The 24,678-nt window shown below is 46.0% G+C and overlaps 1 protein-coding gene across 2 annotated transcripts in view; it reads right to left on the bottom strand.

Annotated features, from left to right (window-relative positions):
* Positions 1-18,469: 18,469 nt before the first annotated feature.
* Positions 18,470-24,678, bottom strand: part of CNTN3 (contactin 3) — a 98,081-nt gene continuing 91,872 nt past the window's right edge. For both annotated transcript variants that reach the window (XM_050979437.1, XM_050979438.1), the window contains exons 19-21: positions 22,612-22,724; positions 20,946-21,114; positions 18,470-20,415 (exon numbers count right to left, since the gene is read on the bottom strand). In XM_050979437.1, the coding sequence (XP_050835394.1) occupies positions 20,312-20,415; positions 20,946-21,114; positions 22,612-22,724 (386 nt within the window). In that variant the 3' untranslated portion in view covers positions 18,470-20,311. The remainder of the gene's footprint in view (positions 20,416-20,945; positions 21,115-22,611; positions 22,725-24,678) is intronic.

Below are 24,678 nucleotides of genomic sequence, written 5' to 3'. Positions count from 1 at the left end.
CAGAAGGCTGGCTAAGAATAGAAAAGGAATGAATGACAAAGGTCTGGGACTGACCAGACAGTCTGGACAGCTGGGCTGGGATTGGCCATTGATCAGAAACAACCAGATGAGATCAATCCCAGATCCACCTGCTGCATCCCACAGCAGCACAGAATCCTTGTTTACCCTTTGTTCTTGAGGCCTCTCAGCTTCTCAGGAGGAAAAAATCTTAAAAAAGGGTTTTTTCATCAAACATGTCGGTGACAGCTCTACAGTGAGGGTTGTGAGGCACTGGAGCAGTTTCCCAGGCAGGTGGTGGATGCCCCATCCCTGGATCCATTCCCCATCCCTGGAAACGTGGAAGATGAGGTTGGGCAGCACACCCTGATCTGGTTGGAGCTGTCCCTGCCCATGGCAGGGGTTGGACTCAGTGGCCAGTAAAGTTCCTTCCCAAGCCAAGCCAAGATTCTCTGGTTCTGGTTCATGCTTTGGAGCTTCCAACAGCGACACCAAAATGTGTCACTGACTCTGCTTGCACAGCCTGGAGCCTCAGAGCAATGGCTTTGTGGGAGCTCTCATCAGATTCCTGCTGGATGTCTCCCGAGGGAGGAGGGCTGGACCCTGCTCCTGAGCAGGATCTGTTCACCTCAGGGGCACCCTGGGACACCTCTTCTCCCCCTGGGAATGTCCACACTGGAGCCCACCCTCTCACCCTCACTGCCCTGGGCACCAGGAAATGTTTTCTGCTCTGCCTTCAAATGGCAGCCAGCATTCCCAGTGCACTAATGTGCATCATCACTCTTTCAGAGATGCTTGATTTCTGTTTGATTCTTAATTATTATAATAGTTAAGGCACTTAACATGCTTTAGTGATTTACTCCATTTAATTGGATGTAGTGATTAGAATATCTTTTATATTGCCCTCGCTGCAGTTTTAATTTAAGATTATAATCTCGTGGTTCTTTTCAGCTCCTCTGGCTTTCATTTAGGTACTGCTTTTCTTTTCTGATTTCATTTTGTTTATTTGTTTTTCCTGCTGATTCAGTAAACATGCTGCTAGGATGATTTCTTGGGAAACCTGAGTGTGGTTATAAATTCTTTCATTCAGCCCAGACATTAATTAATTAAAAAAAGATATGAAAATGATGCATGAGCCTGTGCTCCGCCTCTGGAGTTGTCTGTTGCTTTTTGCAGTAATTTGCTAGAATTAAAAAAAAAAAAAAAAAAAAAAAGAAGAAAAATAAAAGAAATTATTCTGCTGATGGGGCATATGAAATGAGGAGCTGGAAAGGGGTAATGTGAGACACACTCTGTGTTGTGCCAGTGAGGCAAGCCCTGCCTCAGCAGGTTGTGACCCAGAGCCTGAGATTCTGGCATTGGTCCCCAGAGGAGGAGCTGCCCTGGTGAAGGAAATTCAAATCTGAGGCTGAGGGTTGAGGAAAGAGGGAGAGGGAGAGGAGATGAGAGTGCTGACCAAGCTCATTCTGTGTGATTTGAGGAGCAAACAAGCATTTCTCTGCAGGGACAGTGGCAGATTCTCCAAATGAGTCTGACATGCACAAAAAGCATGTTCATTTTTCCTCTTGGTGCTGCACAAAATCACACAGATATTCCAGCTGGTTTGTCACTGTACCAATATAGAGTATCTGTATTTTTTTCCCCTGCTCCAGTGCCAAATTCCAGGAGTCCTCCAAGGCTGTAGTGCTCCTGTCAGAGGGGAAGGGCCAGCACAGATTCACACATGGAACTCGGAGGAGCAGCAGGAGAGGAGTGGCTGCTTTGTGAGAAATTCCCACTTGCAATTAGGCTGAGAAAGCTGAGCCATCCATTTTAAGGGCTGCTCAGTGCTTGGGGCTTTGTCCAGCTGAAATCCATGGAGGTAGAGAAGTGTTTTATCTGCTTTCCCTCCTGGCAGCACAGCTACTGCAGCAGGAGCAGCAGGGTTTGCTTGAATCCTACCACAGACCTGAAATTACAAAACCCCCAAACCTTCTCTTTAAAACACACCAGGGATCTGTTCAAAGAGAATAAAGGATGGGGTGCCCTGTGCAGGGCTCCTGCTCCTGCCCAGCAGTGGCCACTCCAAGAGGGGAAGTTCCTCATCCCCCAGTCCCTCTGGCACTGGCAGTGCCCAGGGCTGGGAGCAGCTGCAAACACAGGGGCTCCTTTTCCTGCCAGGCCACCTAATGAGGTGAGAGCCAGTGATCCATGCAGGGCATGGAAGCAGCCTTTGATGAATTAGTGATTCAGCCTGGCTCAGCACACCTGTGTGCCCTGCTGGACTGTGGGAATGAACCTTCCCAGCCACAGCTCCCTGCCTTTCATCCCTGAGAGCTGAGCTCTGTTCTGGGAAGGTTCCCAGTGAAATCAATTAGGTTTTGTGCAGATCAAGGTGCACCTCAACATGATTTCAGGTACCTGGGCCTGGCCCTGGGCCACCACAGCGTCTGCTCTGACCGTGCTGGAGCATCCCAGGCACTGCCTTGCCATGAGCCATCAAAATAGCTCCGGTGCTTGGAGCTGCCAGCTGTCAGGCCTATGATACACAGCCTAAAGCACTTAAAGTGTTGTTATCAGGGCAGAAATATTAACAAATCGTTGGTTATTTAAAGGGAATCATTTAGGGCTCATCTGGCTAATGAGGAAGAAAAAAACAGAGCTGAGCACTTGCTCTGAGTTGTAGGGAGACGTCTGAGATCAGCTGTGGTGGGAAACCATCAGGGAGCACACCTCGTTAGCTCCCTTGTGGAAAACTCCTTATCTGCCTCCTATTAGTCTTTCATTAATTAAAGCTCCAGAATGCAGTATTTTTTGTTAGCTGTTCTCTCAGCATGAAATTCAGCTAATTCTTCTACAATTGGAAACAAAGCTCCCAGGATGAAGTTTATTCTTGCAGTGTTCTTGCAGTTATTTATTTCATAGTGCTGTCATGCATGGATGAATTTATATGATGCTCTGATGACCTTTAGAAATTCTTCTGATTAAATGCTGTTCTACTTCATTATGACATTTCTGTACTTGTAGTACCCGATTTGATGTGTACAGCTTAATAACACAACTAGACATGAATGCTAATAACTTTACAATTCATTGCATTGCTATTTTTTAATGTAGATGAATTTTAAAACAAGTTTCTCTTGCTGCAGGCTTACATGAATCATATAAATTAGAAGGTAACAAAAGAACATATTAGCATTTGTTAGCCTGGATGTACAAATTTTGTAGTAACCATTTTAATATGTACTACAACTTTTCCAGCCTCAAGTTTAATATGTACTACAACTTTTCACCCTCGATTTTTCAACCAACATCATAATTGAATTGGTTTCCTTCTTGCCTTAGGATAATGATTTTACACTGATGGAATCATTATTAGATTCTAAGGATTACACTGATGATGCCTGTTTTACATAGAGCTAAAAAAAAATTAAAATTATTCAACCGTAAAACACTTTTCTACACCAAGGCTACTGTAAGTTGGAGATAAATGAATTAATTATTGTGTTTAGAGTTGCTGTTAATATCCAGCATCCATAACTGGAGCCAGCTCCTGGCTGCAGCTCCGTGCAGGGGGTGTGGAGGACTTTTGAAAGCCTCATGCCAGGGCGTGCCCTTGAAGGGCTGCAGGTGGGAAGGGGCTGTGGTGGAGCTGCTGCTGGGCAGGCATGTGTTCATCGAGGCAGGAGAGGGCTCCTGCAGGGCAGGCAGAGCAGGCAGCAAACTCCTCATCCACAGCAGCAGCCTCCAGCAGCAGGAGGAGGGGCAGAGGAGGGGTGGGAGAGGGGAAGGAGGAGGCTTTGCCGAAGGGTTTTGTTGGGAGGGAGCTGGGTGTTGGTTTGGTGGGCTTTGGAAGAGCTGCCCCTGCCCCACCTCACCTTGCTGAGAGGTGAAATGGCTTGAATTGGTCCAGAGTGGGTGAGACCCAGCTCACCTGCATCCATCCCTTCTCCCTGAACATCCAAGCACTGCTTCTGGGATGGAGGGAGGGGAAAACAAGCCAGGTTAAGCATAAATGATGAATTTCTGCTATCCTGAAACCCATCAACATTTCATGGGTAATTACACTTCAGGCTGCAGAAATAGCTGTTGAATTAATTGATTTTGCAGTTCCATCCTGATGTGCTGAGTGGGTGTTGGTCTGCGTGGACGTGTCAAAATAACATCTTCAAAAGTCTCTGGGGTGAAAGACATTTGCCTCTGTCTGTTGATTCATCAGCAATTAGAATACAATATCTGAACAAGAGGAAGAAAAGCCTTTAAATGCATGAAATATTTTTTGCAATTTTTACCTGTCAAATATAAAAGTGCCTGGAACTGATATTCAGCAAGTAGTTCTTTTCCTCTGGCTTTTTTAGCTGGAGGTTAACCTCAGTTAAAAAAAATATTTTAAAATCATGTTTTTTAAAGCATCTGTTTAAAAGAATTTTAAATCACAGGTGAGAGAGAAGTCAGCATAACTCCAAGGGACTGCATGGTTTTAAAAAGCCTTTGTGCTTCATGATTGCTGCAGGATGTCACTGCTGAGGTCAGGGAACATGATTGCTTCCCTCACCTCAGCTTCAGTCAGTTTTATTCACTCCAAAAAACAAGAGCAAGGAGCTGCACCAGCTGTAAACCTGCACTTGCTCCACTAATTGTGTACAGAGTGATCAATACATGAATCAGATGCTCTGTCTGTGCTGCATTAAAGCATCATCCAACTCCTGTGCTCCCCAGCTCCTGAACGGGGCTCCAGGAGCAGCACTGAGCTCCTGGTGTGCCTGGTTCAATAGTTTCCCTAAGCTGAGATGTAAACTTGTCTCTAAAAGAAAAAACAAGCTGACCTACAGGTAACAGAGCTGCACTGAATTCATCTCGAGCACATGTTAAATTTTCTTGACACCATTACCCTTTTCCTTAGGAAACTTCAGAGTGCTTTTGATTAATAATGAAAATAAGGAAAAACAACCTGTAAAAGCAAACCAGGAGAACTCAGTGGCCCTTCTACTTTCAACCTTTTGCTCTTTGTATTCTCAGCAAAAGAAACAAAATCTCATCAAGCTTTCTTTTCAGCACGGCACAGGGCTTTAGACTTCTTCCTATGCTCAGCTCTTTGGAACAACAAAACAAAATAATTAAGGTGTTTTCAGCAATGTTAAATCAAGTCGATAACAGGAGACAAGATCTCCAGATCCCACCCCAGCTCTGCAAAGCACTTATTGAACAACCTGGGCTAAATTGTTTAACCTATTTGCTGCTGCTCCCCTGTCTTTAAAGTGAAGGCACACAAAACTTTCCCTGCCCTGGCATCCATCACTGGGGCTGTTGGATTTTGTTTTGGGGGCTTCTGCAAGCCCAGGGCCAGACACATCCCTGGAAAATCCTGGAGCTACTTCCAGCTGATGGAGGTTTTGACAAGGACCAGGCTCTGTGGCACAAGGCACAGGTGAGACACCCCTGAGCTCAGCTGAATTCACTCCTTTCAGCTCGAGGTGTGAACCCCTCCCTGCCTGGCTGCTGGGAGCAGGGCAGCCCAGAGGGCACAGCCCCACAGCTCTGTTGCTTCACCAGCTTCTTCAGCAGCATCACCTTTTTGGGGTTTTCTTGCTCCCCAGAGCTTGAATTAGTCTAAAAGTCGGCCAGATTTCTGTGGATCTCTAGAGGCAGAGTGAGATCTGTTGTTGCAGTAAAGCCTGGTTACAGATGTGGGGCTGTGTTTCATGAGGGCTCAGTTTGGGAGCATCTGTCATTGCTCTGCCACAGAAGGTGAAGAGTGGAGCTGCACAGGAGCTCCAGGTTGAGTTTGGGGGATTGGGCATGATCAGGGACTTGCTGAAAACTTGCTGTAATTAAAACTTGCTGTCAGAGGCCAAGCAGGCAGAAAAATGTTCCTTCCTCAGCTGCTGTGCTCTCTGGTGAGTTCATCCTGACTTCCAGCCTTTGATGGAGAATTAAATCTAGAGGTGGAGGAGGGGATGCCTTGTCTTAGGGATGCTGTGGTGACTTGTGAGGGTGTCCAGTGTGCACAGGCATGGAGGAAAGGAGCTGATCTCCCACCCAAACCCCAGATCATCCCAAAGGCTCTGCAGGGAGAGTGCTGTACCCCAGGCTCTGACTGGAACAGCCAAATCTGCTGCCCCACTAGAGAAATCCTGGCCCCCAGGCTTGGAGAAGAGCTTTTCCTTGGCACAGGTGATCCCAGTGGGATCTGTGTGGGGAATGCCCAAAGGCAGGAGGTGTTCCTGAGGACCTTGGGCACAGCAGATCCCTGTGTTGCTGTGGTTGGGATGTGTGGGACTGGCCAGGATGCTGCAGCTCCTGCAATGGCCACGGTTCAGCAGTTTCTGCATCCTGCAGCTGCCTGCTGGGGCAGGGAGAGCCATGCCCACCAAAATGCCCCAAAGTGGGCAGAGCTGGCACTGATTGCCCTCACGGAGTGACCCCAGCACAGAGATCTCCTGTCCCTCTCAGACCATGCCTTGAATCATTTGGGAGCATTCTGCTGGGCTTGTGGCCTCCCTCTTTGCATTTTTAAGAGAAAAGATTAATTCTCCTGGTGTTTCCTTTCCAATCATTTCCTTTGGTGCAAGAGTGACTGTTACCAAGTGGGGCTCAGAGTGTGGGAGCTCATGTTGGGCTGAGCTGGTGCCTTTAATGTACAATGCACACAGCTTGGATGGATGCATTAATCATATTCCTATTGCCTTTGTTATGGTAATGGCAGAAACAGGCTCTTGGGGTTTTTTTTAATTAAAAAAAAAGGAAAATGGGTTAGGTTTTTTTTTTTTTTTTAAATATGTGTTATATTTCAGCAGCTAATGAAGAGGAAATAATGATGACTGTGCACTGTAATGTGTATTAGAGCACTAATTAGACTCTAGCAGAACTGCTTACAGATATCTTTTAAACACCTGCCTGGTAATTCTCAGCCCCACGTGCTCCTCCACTCACCAGAGCAGGCGTGGTGGGAGGACTGAGGGAGCACTGGATCATGAAACAGAGCCCACATCAGCCTCCAGCCCTGCCTTTTGTTTGCCCTGCTCCCTGTACCTGTAAGAAAAGGATCAGGGGGTGGTCACTTTGTGTGGGCTGGGATCTGCACTGCCCGAGGCAGGTATTGGGAAAGGAGTCAGACACATCTTCTGACTTCCTTGGGACCACCCAAAGGCAGTGTGGTGTCAGGACAAGAATTCCCAGCTCAGACTCTGGTCCTGCTTGTCTGTTACTCCAGAATGTTCTGTGTTGTGCCTCCAACCTTGTCGTTGGTCTAGTTGTGAGTGTGTGTTTTTGAGTCCATTAAAAGCTCTAAATCTAGAAATAATGTTGGCCTCTGTTTTTAGGGCTGTTTTGAAGTTGTCTTTTACTGCCACGAGAAGCCAAGAATATTTTCACCCTGTTATCTTATTTGCTTTTACGTTTCTGTCAATTATGTAAATAGTTGAATTCTAAACATGAATTACAAATGTGCCCAAAGTCAAGCAGGCATTAGAGTTCCCAACTCAGCCATAGCTGTGATTCAGCTTGTTTCTCCCAACTCTTCCCAAAGGAAACCTTCCCTGGCTCCATGTTCAGGTGTTGGAGGATGTGGAGCTGTTGGTGCCTGAGATCTGAGCCCAGCCCAAGTGAGGGTGCTACAGGTGAGCAGTTCTCATTCAAAGCCTTTACATTTTTTTTATCTTTGCAATGAAAATTTCCAGCAGATGCACTAAATCCTGAGATAGTCACGTGTTTAAATGGATTATGACCACGTTTTTCATGGGATAATGCATTCAAATGTAACCAGCAATATTTTCATTCATATGTCAGACTTATTTTCTGTATTTTGAGATTTTTGGTAACTCCCTGCAATTTCATAAAAGCCCATTTCAGGTGGTCATTGAGAGCTACAACTGATCTCATCCCCTCTGAGGGATCAGCTCTTCCTTGCAGAGGTGCTGCTGCTTTATGTAACTTCTGCTCTGAACCCTGAATGCAGCAGGAAAATTTGGGTAACTTAATGCAAGCCCCACAGACAGGACAGAGCTGAGGAGGAGAAGAGTTCTGGGGAGTTCAGCTGTCCTTGGCAGGACTGGGGGCCCAGAAGAGGAAAAGACAAAAGGACCAGGTAAGAGGTGAATACAAATAGCATCAGATGCCATAGGCAGGTGTGGATTTGTGGAGAGAGCAAAGGAGAATCTCCTTTCCCCTTCCTCCCTCCTCAGCAGGGCCTGTCCAGGCTATGTGGCAGAGGTTGACATTTATACCTGCTGCAGTGCCTCTCTGGGAGGCAGACACCTGGAATTTCTCAAGGTGCTTTGGGGCTGGTGGCAGAGAAAATCCCCTGAGATTTGACAGCTTCCAGTATTGATTGTCCTGAAGGGATGCCCCAGGGACTGCAGGAATGGACAGGGCTGCCCTTGGCTGGGAGGGTTACAGGCAGAAAGTAGCAAAAAATTCACTCCAAAAATAAGACAAGGGACTCATTTGCATACAGCAAGTAGCTAAAAATCCCAGAACAAAGCCCCAGCAATTTTTGTCGTGTTCCTCACTGGAATAAGCGACGCTCTCAGCACCAGCAGTGCTTGTGGAGGCAGCAGAGCAAAGCACAAATGCATTCATGCAGGGTACCTGGGAGGCCAGGAGCCGAGTCTGGCAGAGCCCCAGGTGGCTGCTGTGCCTTGCTGAGGCTGCCTGGTGGCTCAGTGATGCCAGCTGCCTGTCCCTGGTGCCCGGGTGGCACTGGTGGCACCTGGGAGCCAGAGCCGAGCTCGCCCGCTGGGCAGGGACCTCCAGGGCTTCTGAGAAAGGCAAACTCATCTTTCAGTGGTGCTGCTGGGGCTTCCCTTCAGCTCTGGGGGAGGGGAAGGTGAGGGAACTTGAAAGGGGCCTTTTAAATGCCTCTGTGTGCAGCTGTGCTGGGAATCCGAGGGGGTTTTGCCTCCACTCTCAGTGCTGGGGTGTCACTGCCTGGGTGGATGTGAGACAAGTCTGTCCCCACCTCTCCCTCCCTCGTGGCATCAGAAGTCGTGTCCCCTCTCCAGAGGAGATGGAACCATGTGCCACCTCACCACCATGAGATAAATGACCAGTCCAGAAGAGCTGAACTAAAAACCCTCTGGAGGGTGTGCACTGCTTTCTGGGATCAGATCAGCTCCTCCAGGGGCCCTTCCGTACCAGCTCCCCAGTGCATTTCAGGTGAATCCAAGGATCTTGGCCTGTGTTGCTGTTTAATTGCTCACTTATTCTAAGACAGAGCCATATCAATCTAATCACAAACCCAAACAAAGCAGCAGTCACTCCAGCCCTTTATCTATTGGCAGGCAACAGCAAGCCCTCATCTCTTATCCACTCTGCATACACACAATTTTTCTGCAGCCTTCACCAGCACCAGGAATTCAACAGCTGAGACCAACATTTATCTCAGTAAATCCAGCATGTGTGTCTGCCCCTGCCCTGACTGTTCAAACACACAGCACATCAGAGCTGCTCGTTTGGAAGGCCATGACAAGGGTCATCATTTTCTTCTTTATCTCCAGCTCCTGGATGCCAAAGCAAGGCAGGAAACAGTATCCTGGAGAGCTCGGGGGTGTGGATGACAACCCTGCCATGCCTGGCTGTTCATCAGGGTGTCACAGGAGGATGAGGAGCAGCGGGAGGCAGAGCTGAGCATCCGCACCCGCAGCCCTGGTGCCAGCCCTGCCAGCCCCTCCAGCCACGTGGGGAGAAGCCAAAGGGCAGAATTGCCATGTCAGGTAGGAAAGCTTCAGCCTGGTCAAAAATCTGCTTAATTTCTGAAGATGAGACAGGTTTGAATTGAGTTTGAATGTCTCACACTCCCTTCAGGGCCGCGTTTTTGGGAAGAAGGCTTCGTTGGGCTGCTTTCCACTCACGCAGCATTTACGTGCCTGAAAGGATCCAGCTGTCAGAGCCTGACAAGGGCTGCAAAGCTCTTGTTAAGGTCACTGGTATCAGAGAAATGTCTCTCCTACAACATCCCAGTGAGCCAGGGCCACTGGCACTGGGAGACAGGGACTGATGTCGAGCACTGTGCTGCAGACAGGACCGTGCCCTGCTGTCCCGGCACGGCGCCTGCTCCCGAGCAGAGCCGTGGAACTCTGCTCCAGCTAAGTGCAAAAAATCCCCAGCTCTAAACATCCCTGACCTTTAAATTCAGGCTGCAGCGAACAGTTCTGCTGCTAACCAGCCATCCAGGCTTGCTTTCATGTGCCTGAGCGTTCAGGGAATAGATGTAGCTTAACATGCAAATGCAGGGCTTCCTGCAGCACGCCGCTGCTTTTCAAGCTCTCTCATTTCATGCTGTTACCTCCATCCCTGCTGTGTCTGTGAAAAGAGCCTCTCTGAGGAGAAGTTTCCCACAGACACAAAACCTGACTGAGGCTGTAAAAAAACCCAGCAACCAGTGACTAACAGTTTAATTTCTAAATGCAGTGTCCATCTGCAGCCTGGCAAGCGGCAGCATCTCTGCTGCTGGCGTGTGGAGAAACCAGCCCCTGGCTCCCTCAGGTTTCTGGGTGTGTGTTTTATATATCTGAGTGAAGAAGTCCTGAATCTGTGAGCCAGGAGTCCTGTCCTGCCACAGGTGTGCAGGGGAAGGTTTTTCTCTCTGGAGCAGTGATGCTCCAGTGCCCTTTGATCATCTGAGCATCTCTGTGTCCGAGCTCCCGTGCTCACAAAATTCAGTGTTCTACACAGAGTGGGAAATAGATGTCTCTTGTCCCAGGTAACGAGCCATAAGAGAGGGAAAATGGCTTCAAGTTGTGCCAGGGGAGGTTTAGATTGGATATTATGAAGTATTTCTTCCCTGAAAGGGTTGTTAAGCCCTGGAACAGGCTGCCCAGGGCAGTGGTGGGGTCACCAACCCTGGAGGGATTGAACAGAGGTGTAGATGTGGTGCCTGGGGACGTGGCTTAGTGGTGACCTTGGCAGGGCTGGGTTAATGGTTGGACTTGATGATCTTAAAAGTCTTTTCTCCCCTAAATGATTCTGTGGTTCTCTGTTCAAATGCTTTTTTTTCCTTATCACCACTGAAAAATGCCCTTCAAGCCCATGTACAGCAGCTGCTGGGCAGGTGGGACTCACCAACAAATAATGTTTTCTTGGCACTTCAAATATCTTCCTTCAACCTTTCTTGAATCCTTACAGCAACACAGGAGGCATTGTTGACAGGTGAAATAGACAAAATGTTCAATATTTCTCTAATGCTCTTTTTATTCTCATCTAATTTCAGCTTTTTCCCATTCTAAGCCACTACCATATAATCCAACATTTTAAGCATATTGTCCCTCATAGTGTCTGCTTAACTTTATAAGCTTGTCTGGTTATTTTGGCCACAGGAGACGTCATGAATTCCATCAGCAATTGCTCTCCTTGGGAGCTGGTCCCAGCCCTGTGCTGCCCCACAAAGAGCAGGGAGTCAGGAGCTGCTTTGGGAACAGCAGGACTGATGGGGCTGCACCTCAGCTGGGCTGGGACTGGAGAAAAGAGCACGTGGAATATTGGAAATCACCTGAAACGTCATAGAAATGGGGTAAAAGCCTGAGTTTAAACCTGATTTTCAGCAATTCAGTCTTGAAGTTGTGGCTGTATGTAAGGGAGCTCGTTAGCAGCTGGTCCAGGCCTAGAAATCAAAGAGTGGTCTCTGAAATCTGGGCTTCCATCCCAAACAGGCAGCTGGGTGTTCATGCTCCCCAGGTGTAAGGAGAATTCTGACCCACGAGCCTTCAAGAAAATCAAGAGAATTTTGGTTAAAAGCCCCTGAGGAGGGGCCTGACCCTGTCCCACACTTTCTAGCACAAATTCCAGTCAAGCAGGGAAGTGGCTCCGAGCTGCAGAAACTTCTCTTGAGCTCCTAGAGCAGGAGTGCCTTGCTCAAGGACAAGGAGGTGCTGGGGGCAATGCCTGGCTCTCAGGGGGCTTTTCTCAGGCTGTTCATGCTCACAGGGCAGCACTCTGACCCCTCAGTCACCTTTTCCATCTGAACAGCCACCATGGGCCCCTCCTGAGCTCTGGCAGCACTCACCCAGCACAGCCCCTGGCAGCTCCAAAGCATCCCAGAGCTCTCATCTTCTGAGGAAAGCCTTTCCCAAATGGCTCTGGTTTAAAGCATGGCCTTTCCCAGAGGACAGCTAATGAAGTGCAGAAGGGACAGCTCTGCTCCTCCCAGGGCAGGCACAAGTGGGTGTTTGATATCAGAACATTTATGGTTTGGGTTGGTTCCAGCACATCAGAGAGGAGAGATGATGAACTCAGCAGAAGAAACATCAATAAATGTTTTGAACTCCCCATTTTGTCTGAGTTAACCAGAGCTGGCCAGAAAGAGGTGAATTCTTGAGAAATATCTTGGGAAAAAATGTCTGTAATTTTTTACTGCAGAGGCCAGCCCCAGTTCAATCTGTGTTATCTCCCATGGGTTCTGTTAAAGTCTGCTGCCAAAATTGGTGCTTGCAGCTGAGGAGCTCAGAGGAGGTTGAAACAAAGCTCTTGTCTTTCTTCCCAAGCTCTGCCTGCTCCTATCCAGTTGTTTCTGGCTGCCATTTCCCAGCCAGTTCTCTGTGCTGGGAAACTTGATTCTTTTTTCCTCTTGTGCATCAAAATGGCTCCAAGAGATTCTTCTCCTCCAGGCAGGAAACCCTGCAAACTCTGGATCTGTTCAATTAGCTGCATCACAAACTGATTTCCAGCCTTGTCTCTCTTCTCTTACATGAGCTATAAAATCCCTTCTCTCCTCCCCAGCTGAACTAAAAATGGCCAATTTTTAACCTGCTTTTTACAGGCCTGTCCACACGGTAGAGATGAGGAGTTCTGGCTTATCTTGTGTTATGTAAATATTTCTGTGCTCCCCAAACAAAGTTTTTCTTTCCCTTTGATCTGGTTTTCTTGTAGCCAGTTTAACCTCCAGGAAGAGTCAGGGATTCACAGAGATTGCCACTGGCATTAGTCCTGAGGAAAACTGGAGAGAGAAAACTCCAAATTTCTGCAGTAAACAGCTCCTTTAGAAGTGGAAGCTCACCAAATGAAAAGGTTGTCTTTCAGTGTCCTTTTTAAGCAAAATTTTGCTTAAAATAGCTGTGACCAATATAAAAATAGCATTTGCTTGTGCTACAGGATGAAAGTGGTGCTTTTCCAGGGAGGTGGCTGTGCCCCAGACTTGTGCTGTGGGCAAGAGCTCAGAATTACTGGAGTTATTTTTATCCTTCCATCCTTTTTGTGCCTAAAGTTTTCCCTGATTGCTTTGGGCTGTGCTGCCAGGGGGGTGGAGCATTCCCAAAAGAAACTTTTATGGCAGCTTCAGACTCCTACAAGAAGGGGCTGACTCCAGTTTCAGTGATTTCACACTGTTATTTATTATCAGAGTTATTTCACAGAGGTACCATATAGAGTTATATTTCCTAATTACAAAACTAGCACCAAAGCAGCAGTACTAGAAGGAGGAAAAACAACATGTGCATTTCTATCTGTAGATAAAAATGTTCAATTCCACTTAAAAGTTGTTATTATACAGAAGATGTAACAGAAAGATTTTGGCAGCATTTTGGGTAGGATGACAGCAGGTCTGGCTGAACTCCTGGTTCTGTGTCAGTGGCCAGGACTACCAGACTGGTTTTTGTCATTCTAGTCTGTTTGCATCCTATATCCAAAGAGTAATGATGATCAGATGCTGCTGCTGAAATGATCTGCTCTCACTGCAGAACTCGTTCAATCAGCAGAGAGCTCTGCTATTCAAATAGATAATTAGTGTTGTGACAGGGGTGACTGTAAATGCCTCAGTTTGGTGGCAATGTTAGGAAGTGTGACAAAAATTAAATTATTTGTCTGCCTTAAGCATGGCCCTCCTTGGATTGCTAATGAGGGGAATTCTTGTTAAACACAAGTCCTGTTCAGACTCCTTCACAGGTGCTGGGAAAATGATTTATTCTTTGTATCATCAGGGAGGGATTTCCCCTGTTTTCTCTGACTCTTTTTTTGTGCTTTTACCTGATGGAAAAGATCATTGCTTGTGTTCCAGCCTGAAAGAGAGATCCCCAGGGACAGCAATGCCAAGGGACACCTTCCCTGCCCATCCAGAGCCCCTCTTGAGAAGGAATTGGCTCAGGGAGAGCCTTTGGGTGCTCCAGTCTCAGGGGAACAGCCACAGCAAACCAAAGCCACCTGCAGCTCTCTCTGCCCCAGAGTTCCTGCTCCTGCAAGTTCCTGCCCCATTTTGCAGGATCAGGTTCTTCCCAGAGAAAAGCAAGGCACAATTCTGCCCAAGAATGTTTCTGGGTTCCACATTCTCTGAACCTCAGAGAAAGAAAAAAAACAACTCTTGTCTCATTTGCTGTGCCTGTGTTTGCTCACAAGTGGAATGCATCGTGGAAGATTGTTTACCTGAAGGGAATTGATAATTAGATTCTGGTGTCAATGTTTTAATTCACTGACCAATGAAAGCCAGGTGTGTTTCAGCTGACAGTCACAGGATTCTGTGCAGTAGAGTTAGAGGGAGCTGAGTGCTTGGCAGATTCAGTTTAAATGTAATGTAATATAATATGGTATAGAATAATATAGTAGAATAAAATAATTAATTAGCCTTCTGATAAGATAAAGTCAAATGCATCATTCTCTCCCCCCTCGTCAGAGGCAAAAATATCCCCTACAATCAGGAGGCTCCCAAGGCCCCTGTTCCTGAGCAGGAGGATGCTGTGGAAGCAGGGAGCCCCTCTGGAGCTGCCCATGGCTCTTGTTCCAAGGAATCACTTTTATTATTTTATGCATTTTCATCAATGGCCACGTGCTTTGGCAGCTGGGTTTGGGTCCCACCTTTGCCCAGGGGGGTGCAAACCCTCCCTGTGTGCTGGGGCAGCCCAGTCCTGCACCCCTGGCTGATGATGGAGCAGATCCCTGTCCCTCCTCTGTCACATTCTCTGAGAAATCCCCTTGCCCAGGATTTATCTCCTGGGAAGCTGAGAAGCCTCAGAGAAAAAGAAAACAATATTATCTGATTGCTGCTCCTGTGTTTTGCTGCTTTGGGATGTGGCTTTTGGAGATTGTTTATCCACCAGGTGAATTGTTTTTACTCCTTGGCCAATGACAGCCAAGATGTGTCGAGGCTCTGCAGAGAGTTTTTCATTATCATCTTTCAGCCTTCTGTCTGTACCCCTTCTCTATTCTTTAGCATAGTTTAGTATTCTTTAATATAATATAGATCGTAAAATAATAAATTAGCCTTCTGAGAAATGGAGATTCATTAATTTCCTCCTCTGACAGGGGACCCAGAAAATACCACACTGCTCCTGCAGTTCTGCATCCCAAGGAGTGCAGGATTTGGGAGGATCAGGGCTGAGCAGGCAGCAAGGAGCTGGACTCCTCACAAATTTCTCATTCCCAATGGACATTTTTGGCTGTCCCAGCTGTCCCAGGAGCTGTTTTGAGTTTAAGTTGTCACGGGCTGAATGAACCTCCTGAAGTTGCATCCTTTCACAGGCTCCAGTGTGATGCTTTGGATTGTTCCTTTTCCAGCCTCTGCCAGTGCCTTGATGTTCTCCCCCGAAGGGAATTAATGGCTGGGAAGGAATGGAGAGCACAGCACGAAGAGCAGGCATGGCCCAGGCCTCACAGGACTAATTATGCTCTTCAAGGGTAAGAAAATAATCTTGGGTACATTGGGAAGAAAGTGTCTCAGTAATGCTGCATGAGGTTACAGGCTTGGCTCCTATTTTTGTGCATTTGAAAAAAAAGAAAAATAAGAGAGTTTCAAAGACACTTCTGACCTCAAAAAGATCAGTGAGGAGTTCAAGAAAAGAAATTTAATTCCAAGTTGAGTTTATCACGTTTTCTTGACCCTTAAGGATGGAAAAAGCAAAGGAAGGATGCACATGAAGGTCCTGTGAAATTCTAATACTAAAACACTCTCATGCACAAAGTGTGAAGTCAGAAAAGAGAGTTCAGACCCAAAGCAGGCGAGGAGCAGGGTCTGAATTCCAACGAGGGCACTGCAGACACTGCAGCCTGGCAGCTCAGGCTCTGCAAGAGCAGCCAAAGGAGAGCTGAGAGTCTCTCTACTGAAACACCAAACTCTGGGGGCAGCTCTGTGCTGCATCTGAGAGCCAGGGCAGAGGACTGGCACCCAGGGGAAAACAGGGAAATGGATCCCAGATTGGGGCAGGGTTATTTGGGAGGGACAGTGGGACGTATTTGTGACAAATACTCGTGCACAGACACACTGGTGCCCTCTGAGGGCATCTCCAGGGACAGTCCCCTGGCTCTGGCACCACCTGCCAGCAGGAGAAAGTGGCAGAGCTGGCACAGGACTGCCCTGGAGGGGATGCCCAGGGGTGCCAGCGGGGTGTCTCACCCTCAGCCACCTCTGGAAACACTTCCAAGCCAAAGGTAAGACTTCAGTGACTGCAACAGAGCTTGCTGAGGCTGCTGAGGAGTTCACAGAATGACCAAACTGAACTCACAGAATGACCAAACTGGAAGAGACCTTCAAGATCATTGAGCCCAGCCCAGCCCCAACCCCTCAGCTGGGGCTGGGCTCTGTCTCCAGGGACTGACAGAACCAGAGCTCACAGCCTCCAGCTGCACCAAGGGAAATACAGGTTGGATAGCAGGAAAAAGTTTTTTACAGAAAGAGTGATAAAGTTCTGGAATGTTCTGCCCGGGGAGGTGGTGGAGTGCCCATCCCTGGGTGTGTTTAACAAAGCCTGGATGTGGCACTGGGTGCCAGGGGTGAGTTGGGGTGTTGGGGCTGGGCTGGACTCGATGATCTTGAAGGTCTCTTCCAACCCAGGGATTCTGGGAATTCTGTGAGTTCAGCCTGGAAAATGAGACACTGTCCTCTGGGCTGCTCCCTCCTCCTCAGAGCCCCCGGCTGTGAGCTCTGGGATTGTCAGGAAATGCCTTTTCCCAGAGCTGCTGAAGATGCTCCACATCCACCCCTGGCAGCTCCCAGGTGCCTCTCTCCATCCATCAGCCCTGATAAAGGTGCAGAAGGTGCACTCAGGTCTGCCTGTGCTCCACACATCCCTTTTTATTGATTTGCAGGAGTTCACAGCATTAGCATAAAACAATCGAGGTGCTTGTTTCCCCTAAGAGAGCCAGGGCCTGTTTACAAACCCATTTTATTTTCACAGTTTTCCATTGTTATTTATTGCAGGCAGAGCTGTCAGATGCCTGCACTCCCTCATGCTGGACAGCTTGCTTTATTGCCTGTTATTAAGACATAACAGATATAACCTGACAGGCACTGCCCACATCTGCCTGCCACCACTGAAAGGCAAATTAAGTAGAAAATAGAGATCTCCAATATTTCTTTGGCCTGAAGTGATATTAGGTTTTAACTCATTTTGTATTCATAGAGGATCCTGCGTGTTTGTACCATATCCCCCAGTAAACTGTTCAAAGGGAAAGTTGGGTTTTAAAGAAATTCTTACTCCAAGCACCTCTGAGAAATTCAGGCTTGAGAATACAGCTCTGATGTTGGATGGGGAATTGAAAAGAATGCAATTTTGAAAACTGTGACTGAAGCCTACCATTGTTCCTTATGAGATTTCAAACATTAGATGTGACAAAGTGCTGGTTATTTGGGGAAGCCCAAGTCCAACGAGTGGCAGAACCACTTTCCCCACTACCTACAGTTCTTGTTGTGTAAATAATTCTAGTCACATTTTTCATTATTATTTCTCTTTTCTTTTTTTTTCACCCCAGGACTGAGTTGCTAATTTGGGATGGTCCCAGGAGCTGCTCTGGAAGTGCCTGCAAGAGGTAGGATTATCCCTTACTGCCTCTCCACCTTCTCCTCCTGCACTTTCCCAATGCCAGCTTGTTTTTTATCAACTCATGGGAGAACCAAGACACTTCTGTTAACGCAAACAACCCTGAGCTGCATTAACAGGATAGGAGGAAGAAAGAGAGATCAGTTTAAAGGAAGATTAATCTGGGCACTGGGGGAGGCAGAGCAAGGCAGGAGTGTCCACCTACAGCCATCTGACAGGAAAAACCTGATTTAAACCTGATTTACTCCAGAAAAATCCCTCCAGTCTTGTGTACACCCTTAGGATTTGTTGGGATCATTATTAACCCTAATTGCAACATCTGGATCAGCTCCCTGTTATGCAGGTAGAACCCTCACTTTTAAAGTTTAAAGTAAATAGCTGTGCTGCCCCTGTGTTCCCAAGGAAAAGGTTTTAGTGCTGGAAAATCCCAGGTTTTAAGGGAAGCTGCAGTGTGTGAGGAACAGGCAAATGCAGCAGCAAACAGGAGCTGCAATTTAATGCTAAACAGTGATACAGTGAATAAATTATTATAAAAAACTAACTCTAGTTCAGTATAATTACAGTGGGTTTTTTTTTCCCACTTTGGGGAAGGGGAAAGAGCCTGACTGGACAGATGGGAAATGGAGGTGGATTTTTGCCCATCCTGCTGCAAACCTAGGCAGAGGAGGAGCTCAGCAGCTTGAGCGCAACCATTTTTAGCTGTATTAAACCCCCAACGTGTGCAAAAATGTAACAGAACAAGCAATAACACTTTGAGATATTCTATTATCCCTCAACGTAATAAATATTTTATTAGAGCCATAGAAAAGAATGCATACAGATAACCATAGGATACACACACAACTGGAAGTTCAAGGATAAATCTCAACCTTTTCAATATGAAACAAGGTACTGGGTACATATCTCATGGAGATATAGAACTAGAAATCAAGTAAGAATACAATGTAAGTGCATGAAAAATGGGCAGGACAGGAACCTGGACTAGAATTTTGTGAAAGAAGAGAAAGAGTCACCCTTTGTTGCATGAAGTAGAACTATTTACTCACTAGGAACACCTGGATTTCCATGTCCCACCCACCCCCCTGTTTGCAAGTGTCTGAAAACAACACTGGTCAGCCACATGGAAAAGCAACTAATTTTGAACTCATTTATAGCTCTCTATGTACAGTATATACAGCTCCTGCTTTCCTCAGCAGCACTTTGTCTCATCTGGAGCTCATCTGCCAGCTGAATGCAGAATACCTGCAGATCCAGGTACTTTTCCAAAGTGCTACCCTCATTTTATTAATCCTGGTTCTCCCTTTGTACTTCTGTGTGCTGTAGTAGCATTGTGAAATTTAAAAACCCCAGTCTTTAAGAGGAGATGCTTTATGCCACGTGAAGAGGGATGCTGTGACCTCTCTAAAAGGCTGATTTGACTGAAGCCACAACTCCAGAAGTCAAATGGACCAGGCTGAATGTATCTTTCATTTACTGCCACGAAAGAAAGCACAGATTTCTCTTCAGCAGCAACTCTGAAGTGTTGTTGTATCATTTTTCTGATATCCCAATATTGCCATGAACTTCCCAGACTCATGTGACAGCACTGGGGTGCAGCTGAGAGCCAGAGCAGGTGAACAGTTCAGAACTGGTTCAAGAGCAGCAGGAAGGAGAGGTCTGACTGTAAGTCTGGATTCAGGGGGTTTGCAAGGCAGTGTGGCACAGAAAGGAGCAGGAGAATTTGGGGCTGCAGGTCTGGGAGCAGCAGGTCACAAGGGAAGGAGGGAGGGAGGGAGGGAGGGGGTGTCTGTCCCTGCTCCTAAGGCCATGGTGCCCCTGCCCCTCACCAGGGCTGCCAGCTGGGCACCTCAGCCCCTGGAACAGCGGCAGGAGGGCAAGCACAGCACCCTCAAGGTGGGAGAGCTGTGAACAAAGAGCCTGGTCAGGGAAGGCAGGCTGGGGAGATGAGGAGATGAATTTCAGAATTTACTGAGAAGGGGCAGGAGAACATCCTCGAAGCACAGCTGGGAGCTCCTTCCCCAGGAGCAGCAGGGGAGGCCCTGCCCCTGCCCTGCTCCAGATGGGACCTCTTGGAAGGAGATTTCTTTTGGGATTTCTTTCCACTCAGAGCAACTCCCACAAAGGGCAGCAGGGAAATGATCCAGACTCCTGGGTGATGGCACTGCCTAGGGAGCAGCCACGTGGTGGTCGTGTTCCCCTCCAGCTGGAACAGCCACAGCTCCCATTTCACCTTTTCCATGTCAAATGGTATTTTAGCAACGCAGAACAGACCCAGAACAACTCAGGGCTGCTGCAAAAATGTTGTTTCTCGCTCTCCCTCACGGCCCTGACCTCACAGTGCCATCCCTCCCCCTCTCTCTTACACTGGATCTGAAGTATGTAACATGTAAACTCCTTTGGTTCAAGTATTAAGGCATTTCAGATTCCTTTTTAAAGGATTTGCTAAACTTTACATGGTATTTTTACTCCAACTTACAGTGAAATATAAAGAATTTAAAAACACGTCAGGATAGAAGAAAAAACATGCATTAACCACTGCAGTTTTTTAAAAAAAAGCACTTTAGTAACCAATTTTTTTTCCCCCAGCAAATGCAAATATATCAGCACAACACAGAATTAAGGGTCAAGGAAAATATTGTTGCTAAGAAGCTGGAGACACTGAAGATACTCAAGACTGATGGGCCAGAACCTCTTGCATCCATACCTGTGACAAAGGAAAAAATGAATTTAGTGTTAAATGAGAGCAGAAGTATCTGCTGTGCCACATGATTACTCTTCCTAGACGCCAAGCAAAAATGACTGTAATTTTTTCTTACAAGCATTAGAGAGCTACAAAAACACAGGAAATATTTAAATATTACAGAGATGCTGTGATCATGAATGGTTTTGGGGCTCTGGTTTAGCTGACAAGGTGGTGTTTGGTCAAAGGTTGGACTCAACGATCTTGGAAGTCTTTTCCAACCTTAGTGATTCTGTGAGTACACCTTCAAGGTGATAGTTTTTTATAAAAAAAGGAGAAGAAGTAAAAAAAAGGTAACATTTTCAATACCAACTTCCATGGCAATTTACCAGTTGAGCAGAATGGAGTTTGCCATGCATGAGGGCATGAAGATTTAATTGCTTCCCTTTTATGACCTTATCACCACACAACCTCTAACCATTAATTTTAGCTTTTCCCCCCATCACCAAAGGAAGCACAGACAAGCTGGGACAAAGCAAAGTGGTTCAACCTACTGGCCAGCCTGGGGATGAGGATCTGCTGGCTGCTGCTGCCATCTCCCCCCTCGGTGGTGGCTCTGACCTCGATGAGATAATCGTCCTGCAGCTGCAGCCACAGCTCGGCCGTGGTGCTGGCCGTGGTCAGCACCTCCACCCCGCCCTGGCTGCTGGTCCTGTACAGCACCTGCAACACAGCCCGGCCTCAGCACGGCCCTCTCTGCCTCCCACTCACCAGGCTTCTGCTTTTGGAACTGATGGCTGAAGGAAAAGAGCTCATTTTTGGTGCATATTCCGGGGGGGAATTGTATTTAAGGGAAGAAGGGAACATCAGTCACTGCTCTGTTCTGAACGTTGACCCAAAATGTTCAAAAACATTTTTTGGAGTGTTTTTCGTTCAAAAAAAGAATGAATTTTTCATTCCTTTTCGAACATTTTTTCACCTTTTATTCCAGATTTAATTTCAAATGGCTCAAAGGATGCTAACACATCTGTATTGTATTATTATAAAATGTATATGCACATATAAAATGTATTCCAGATTTAATTTCAAATGGCACAACGGATGCTAACACATCCATACTGTATTATTATAAAATGCATATGTACATATAAAATGTATATGTACATATGAAAGGTATATGTACATGTAAACTGTATCTGTACATATAAAATGTATTCCAGATTTAATTTCAAATGGCACAATGGAGGCTAGCACATCCATACTGTATTATTATAAAATGTATCTGTACATATAAAATGTATCTATACATATAAAATGTATGTGTACATATAAAATGTATCTGTACATATAAAATGTATCTGTACATATAAAATGTATCTGTATATATAAAATATATTCCAGATTTAATTTCAAAGGGCACAACAGATGCTAACACATCCATATTGTATTATTATAAAATGTATCTGTACATATAAAATGTATCTGTACATATAAAAGGTATAAAATAATAAATATTATGTATTATTTTTATTACAATCATATGAAACAATGGGACATTGTACAAGCAGTAAACATGTACTTCTTGCCAATACAACTCTGGGTCATCAGATCTTCAGCCTAAATCTTTTATCCAGGATTTTATCACGTGGGATCCAGCATCCTCAGCAGGAGCATCCTCAGCTGCTCTTTTGGACACCCTTAGATGATAAATTTAAACACTTCTCCATTTGTGTGCTGATCTGATTTAGAGCAGGAGCAACTGGGTAATTTCTATCAGGGAAATGAGCATGGCCCACAGCAGGAAAGAGGAGAAAGTTTTAAAAATATCAGTTTAATATATGTGTTAATAAACTCTAAATATAATATATACACCTGGCCAGCAATGGAAGCTACATCCAGCAGGCTAAATGGTTTTGGTTTCTTTCAAAGTTTTATCCATGTGGTAAGTGTTACACATTTAAAATAAGAGTTATGGATGTGGTTGGTAGGTGTTTAAATGTTCTCAGATCCAGGTGTGGGTGGGATCCCAGGAGCTGAGCAGGGGAGGAAAGGGAACTGGGGGACATTAATGGTGAGACACTGTTAGAATACATATTTAAAATACTCAAACCCCTAAAGGGAGACCCCAGTGAAGTGGTTTAGGGGTGGGACTGTGCTCTGAACATGCAGACAGACAAGGAAATTCCAGCCCTGGGCTGTGCCCAGCTCTGTCCCACTGACCTTGTAGCCCGTGACCTCGGACTCGTTGTCCATGGCTCTGACCTCCTCCCAGCTCAGGACAACCCTGGAGTCTGTCACGTTCCACACCACGTTTCCTGGAGGCTGGCTGGGTGCTTCAAACACACAACAAAAGCAGGACTTTAATTTAACTGGTATTTTATTGGTGATGGATTCACCAGCTCAGGTGATTGGCTGCCATTGCATCTGGGATGCAGAGCCAGCTCCAGTGCAGGCTCCCCTCTCTGCCTGTTATGGTTCAGAGGCTAAATTTGAAAAACAGAAGGAAGGAAGAAGCCAGAATGGCACAAAAATGTTGTTTCTGAAGCTGAAATGTCTGTTGCTGGTCCTTCACTCAATACAGCCAGACAGAAGCATGTGCCTTAGGACAAGGGTGATTAATTAGAACAAGCTCTAATGATGGTAACTGACAATTTCTAGGTCAAGAATAAGAAAATTCTTCACAATAGATTTTTAGACAGATTTAGTGTCAGTGAATATTCATATTTACCCACTATGTTGATTTACTTTCAGATGTTTGTTATGGAAAATATTTGAAGGGTTTTTTTGTCTTTTGGCTCTTCCAACTCGAGTTGTGGTTCTGAACTGAGCCTGTGCCAAAAGTGGGCTTTGGCCATGGAAATCAGCTGGGATTTCTGGTTCATTAGCAGCCCAAGCCTGTCATTTGCAAAGCAGCTGCAAGCTTTGGGCTCTGCCCCTCTCATGTACCTTGGAGCTGCCAAGCTTTCAGGGAAGTACAAACCTCCTCAAATACCTCAGGTTGCTTTCCCAGAAAACAGGTCCTGCAGTGACACAAATCAATGATTAAAATCTTTCCTAAATGTGTTAAGGAAAACAATTTACTGTTGCTGTCACCTAGTGGAGGCAACTGCTGCTTAGGTGGGCTGAGCTGTGCTTTGAGACTGGAGGTTCCAGCTTTCAGCACTGAGAGTGGTTTTGAACACTTGTATCCATGCCCTAAAAGGGTTTTTCCTCTTTTTCCCCCCTCCTCTTTTCAATTTTCGCACACAGGAAGATCCCTGCCTTCTTTCCATAAGCAGTCAGATCAAAACCCACCTGATTATACTCAAAAAAACAGAAAAAAAAATCCCCTGAGACTTAAAAGAATTATTCCAAAGTCAACCAACCACCCACAGCTATTTTCTTTTACTATTTGTCTTGTTCTGTGTACTGAGGAAGGTTTAACCTGATGTTCTAATAATAACCACTCCTTGTAAATGTAAGAGGAGATTGTTTCACTCCTGAGAATGAGGTGTTACAGCGTGTAGGAATTGTTTTCACACTGAGCTATTACAGCTGAATTTCAAAGGAAATGAGTCATCCTTGAAATCCACAACAAAATATTAAGATGACACGTGGAAAAAAGATGAAGAGTAATTATCTCTAAAAACTGTGAGCCTCTGTCTGAGGGATTCAGAAGCTCCATTTGCTGCAGACACCAAAATCTGAACCAGAGTTCAGAACTTCCCTTGTGGCAGGTCCTGATCCATCAGTCACATCAGGACATGTCCCAGGAGCTGCAGGAATTTCTGAGCTGCTCAGGGCTGAGAGCTGCTCTCAGGCAGGAGCAATTCTCAGAATTAAAAGCTGATGGACAGAACGTTGGGTTGGATTTTAAGACTTTCAAAATATGAAATAACTGTCACAACTTAGGCAAGTCTTCCCCACCCACGTGGCATTTTACACAGCAACATCTAAACCTCCACTTGTTATTCTGGGCTGTAAACATGCATATTTCAAATTTTAAAGCAAAGATATTTTAATTGTCAAAGGCTTACTTTCAATTTTGAAATACCCACTGCCAACAGAACTGAGCTATTTGTATTCCTTGATATGGCAACAATTCCTGAGATGGACCTGGCAGGTCCTGTGGGGGAATGCAAATCCTTCCCAGTGAAAACCACACCAATCACAAATATTCAAATTAAACTACAATCCAGGATCGATGAAAAATTACAGATTTGAATGAAAAATCAGTTTTTACTGCAGCAGCACAGAGAATTATTTCTCTCAGCAACTCAACTAATTGATCAAAACCTGCAGACTGAC

The sequence above is a fragment of the Serinus canaria genome, chromosome 12 (genome assembly GCF_022539315.1).
Source record: "Serinus canaria isolate serCan28SL12 chromosome 12, serCan2020, whole genome shotgun sequence".
NCBI lineage: Eukaryota > Metazoa > Chordata > Aves > Passeriformes > Fringillidae > Serinus > Serinus canaria.
The sequence above is the reverse complement of the archived record's forward strand: the minus strand, read 5'-3'. Positions and strand labels throughout refer to the sequence as shown.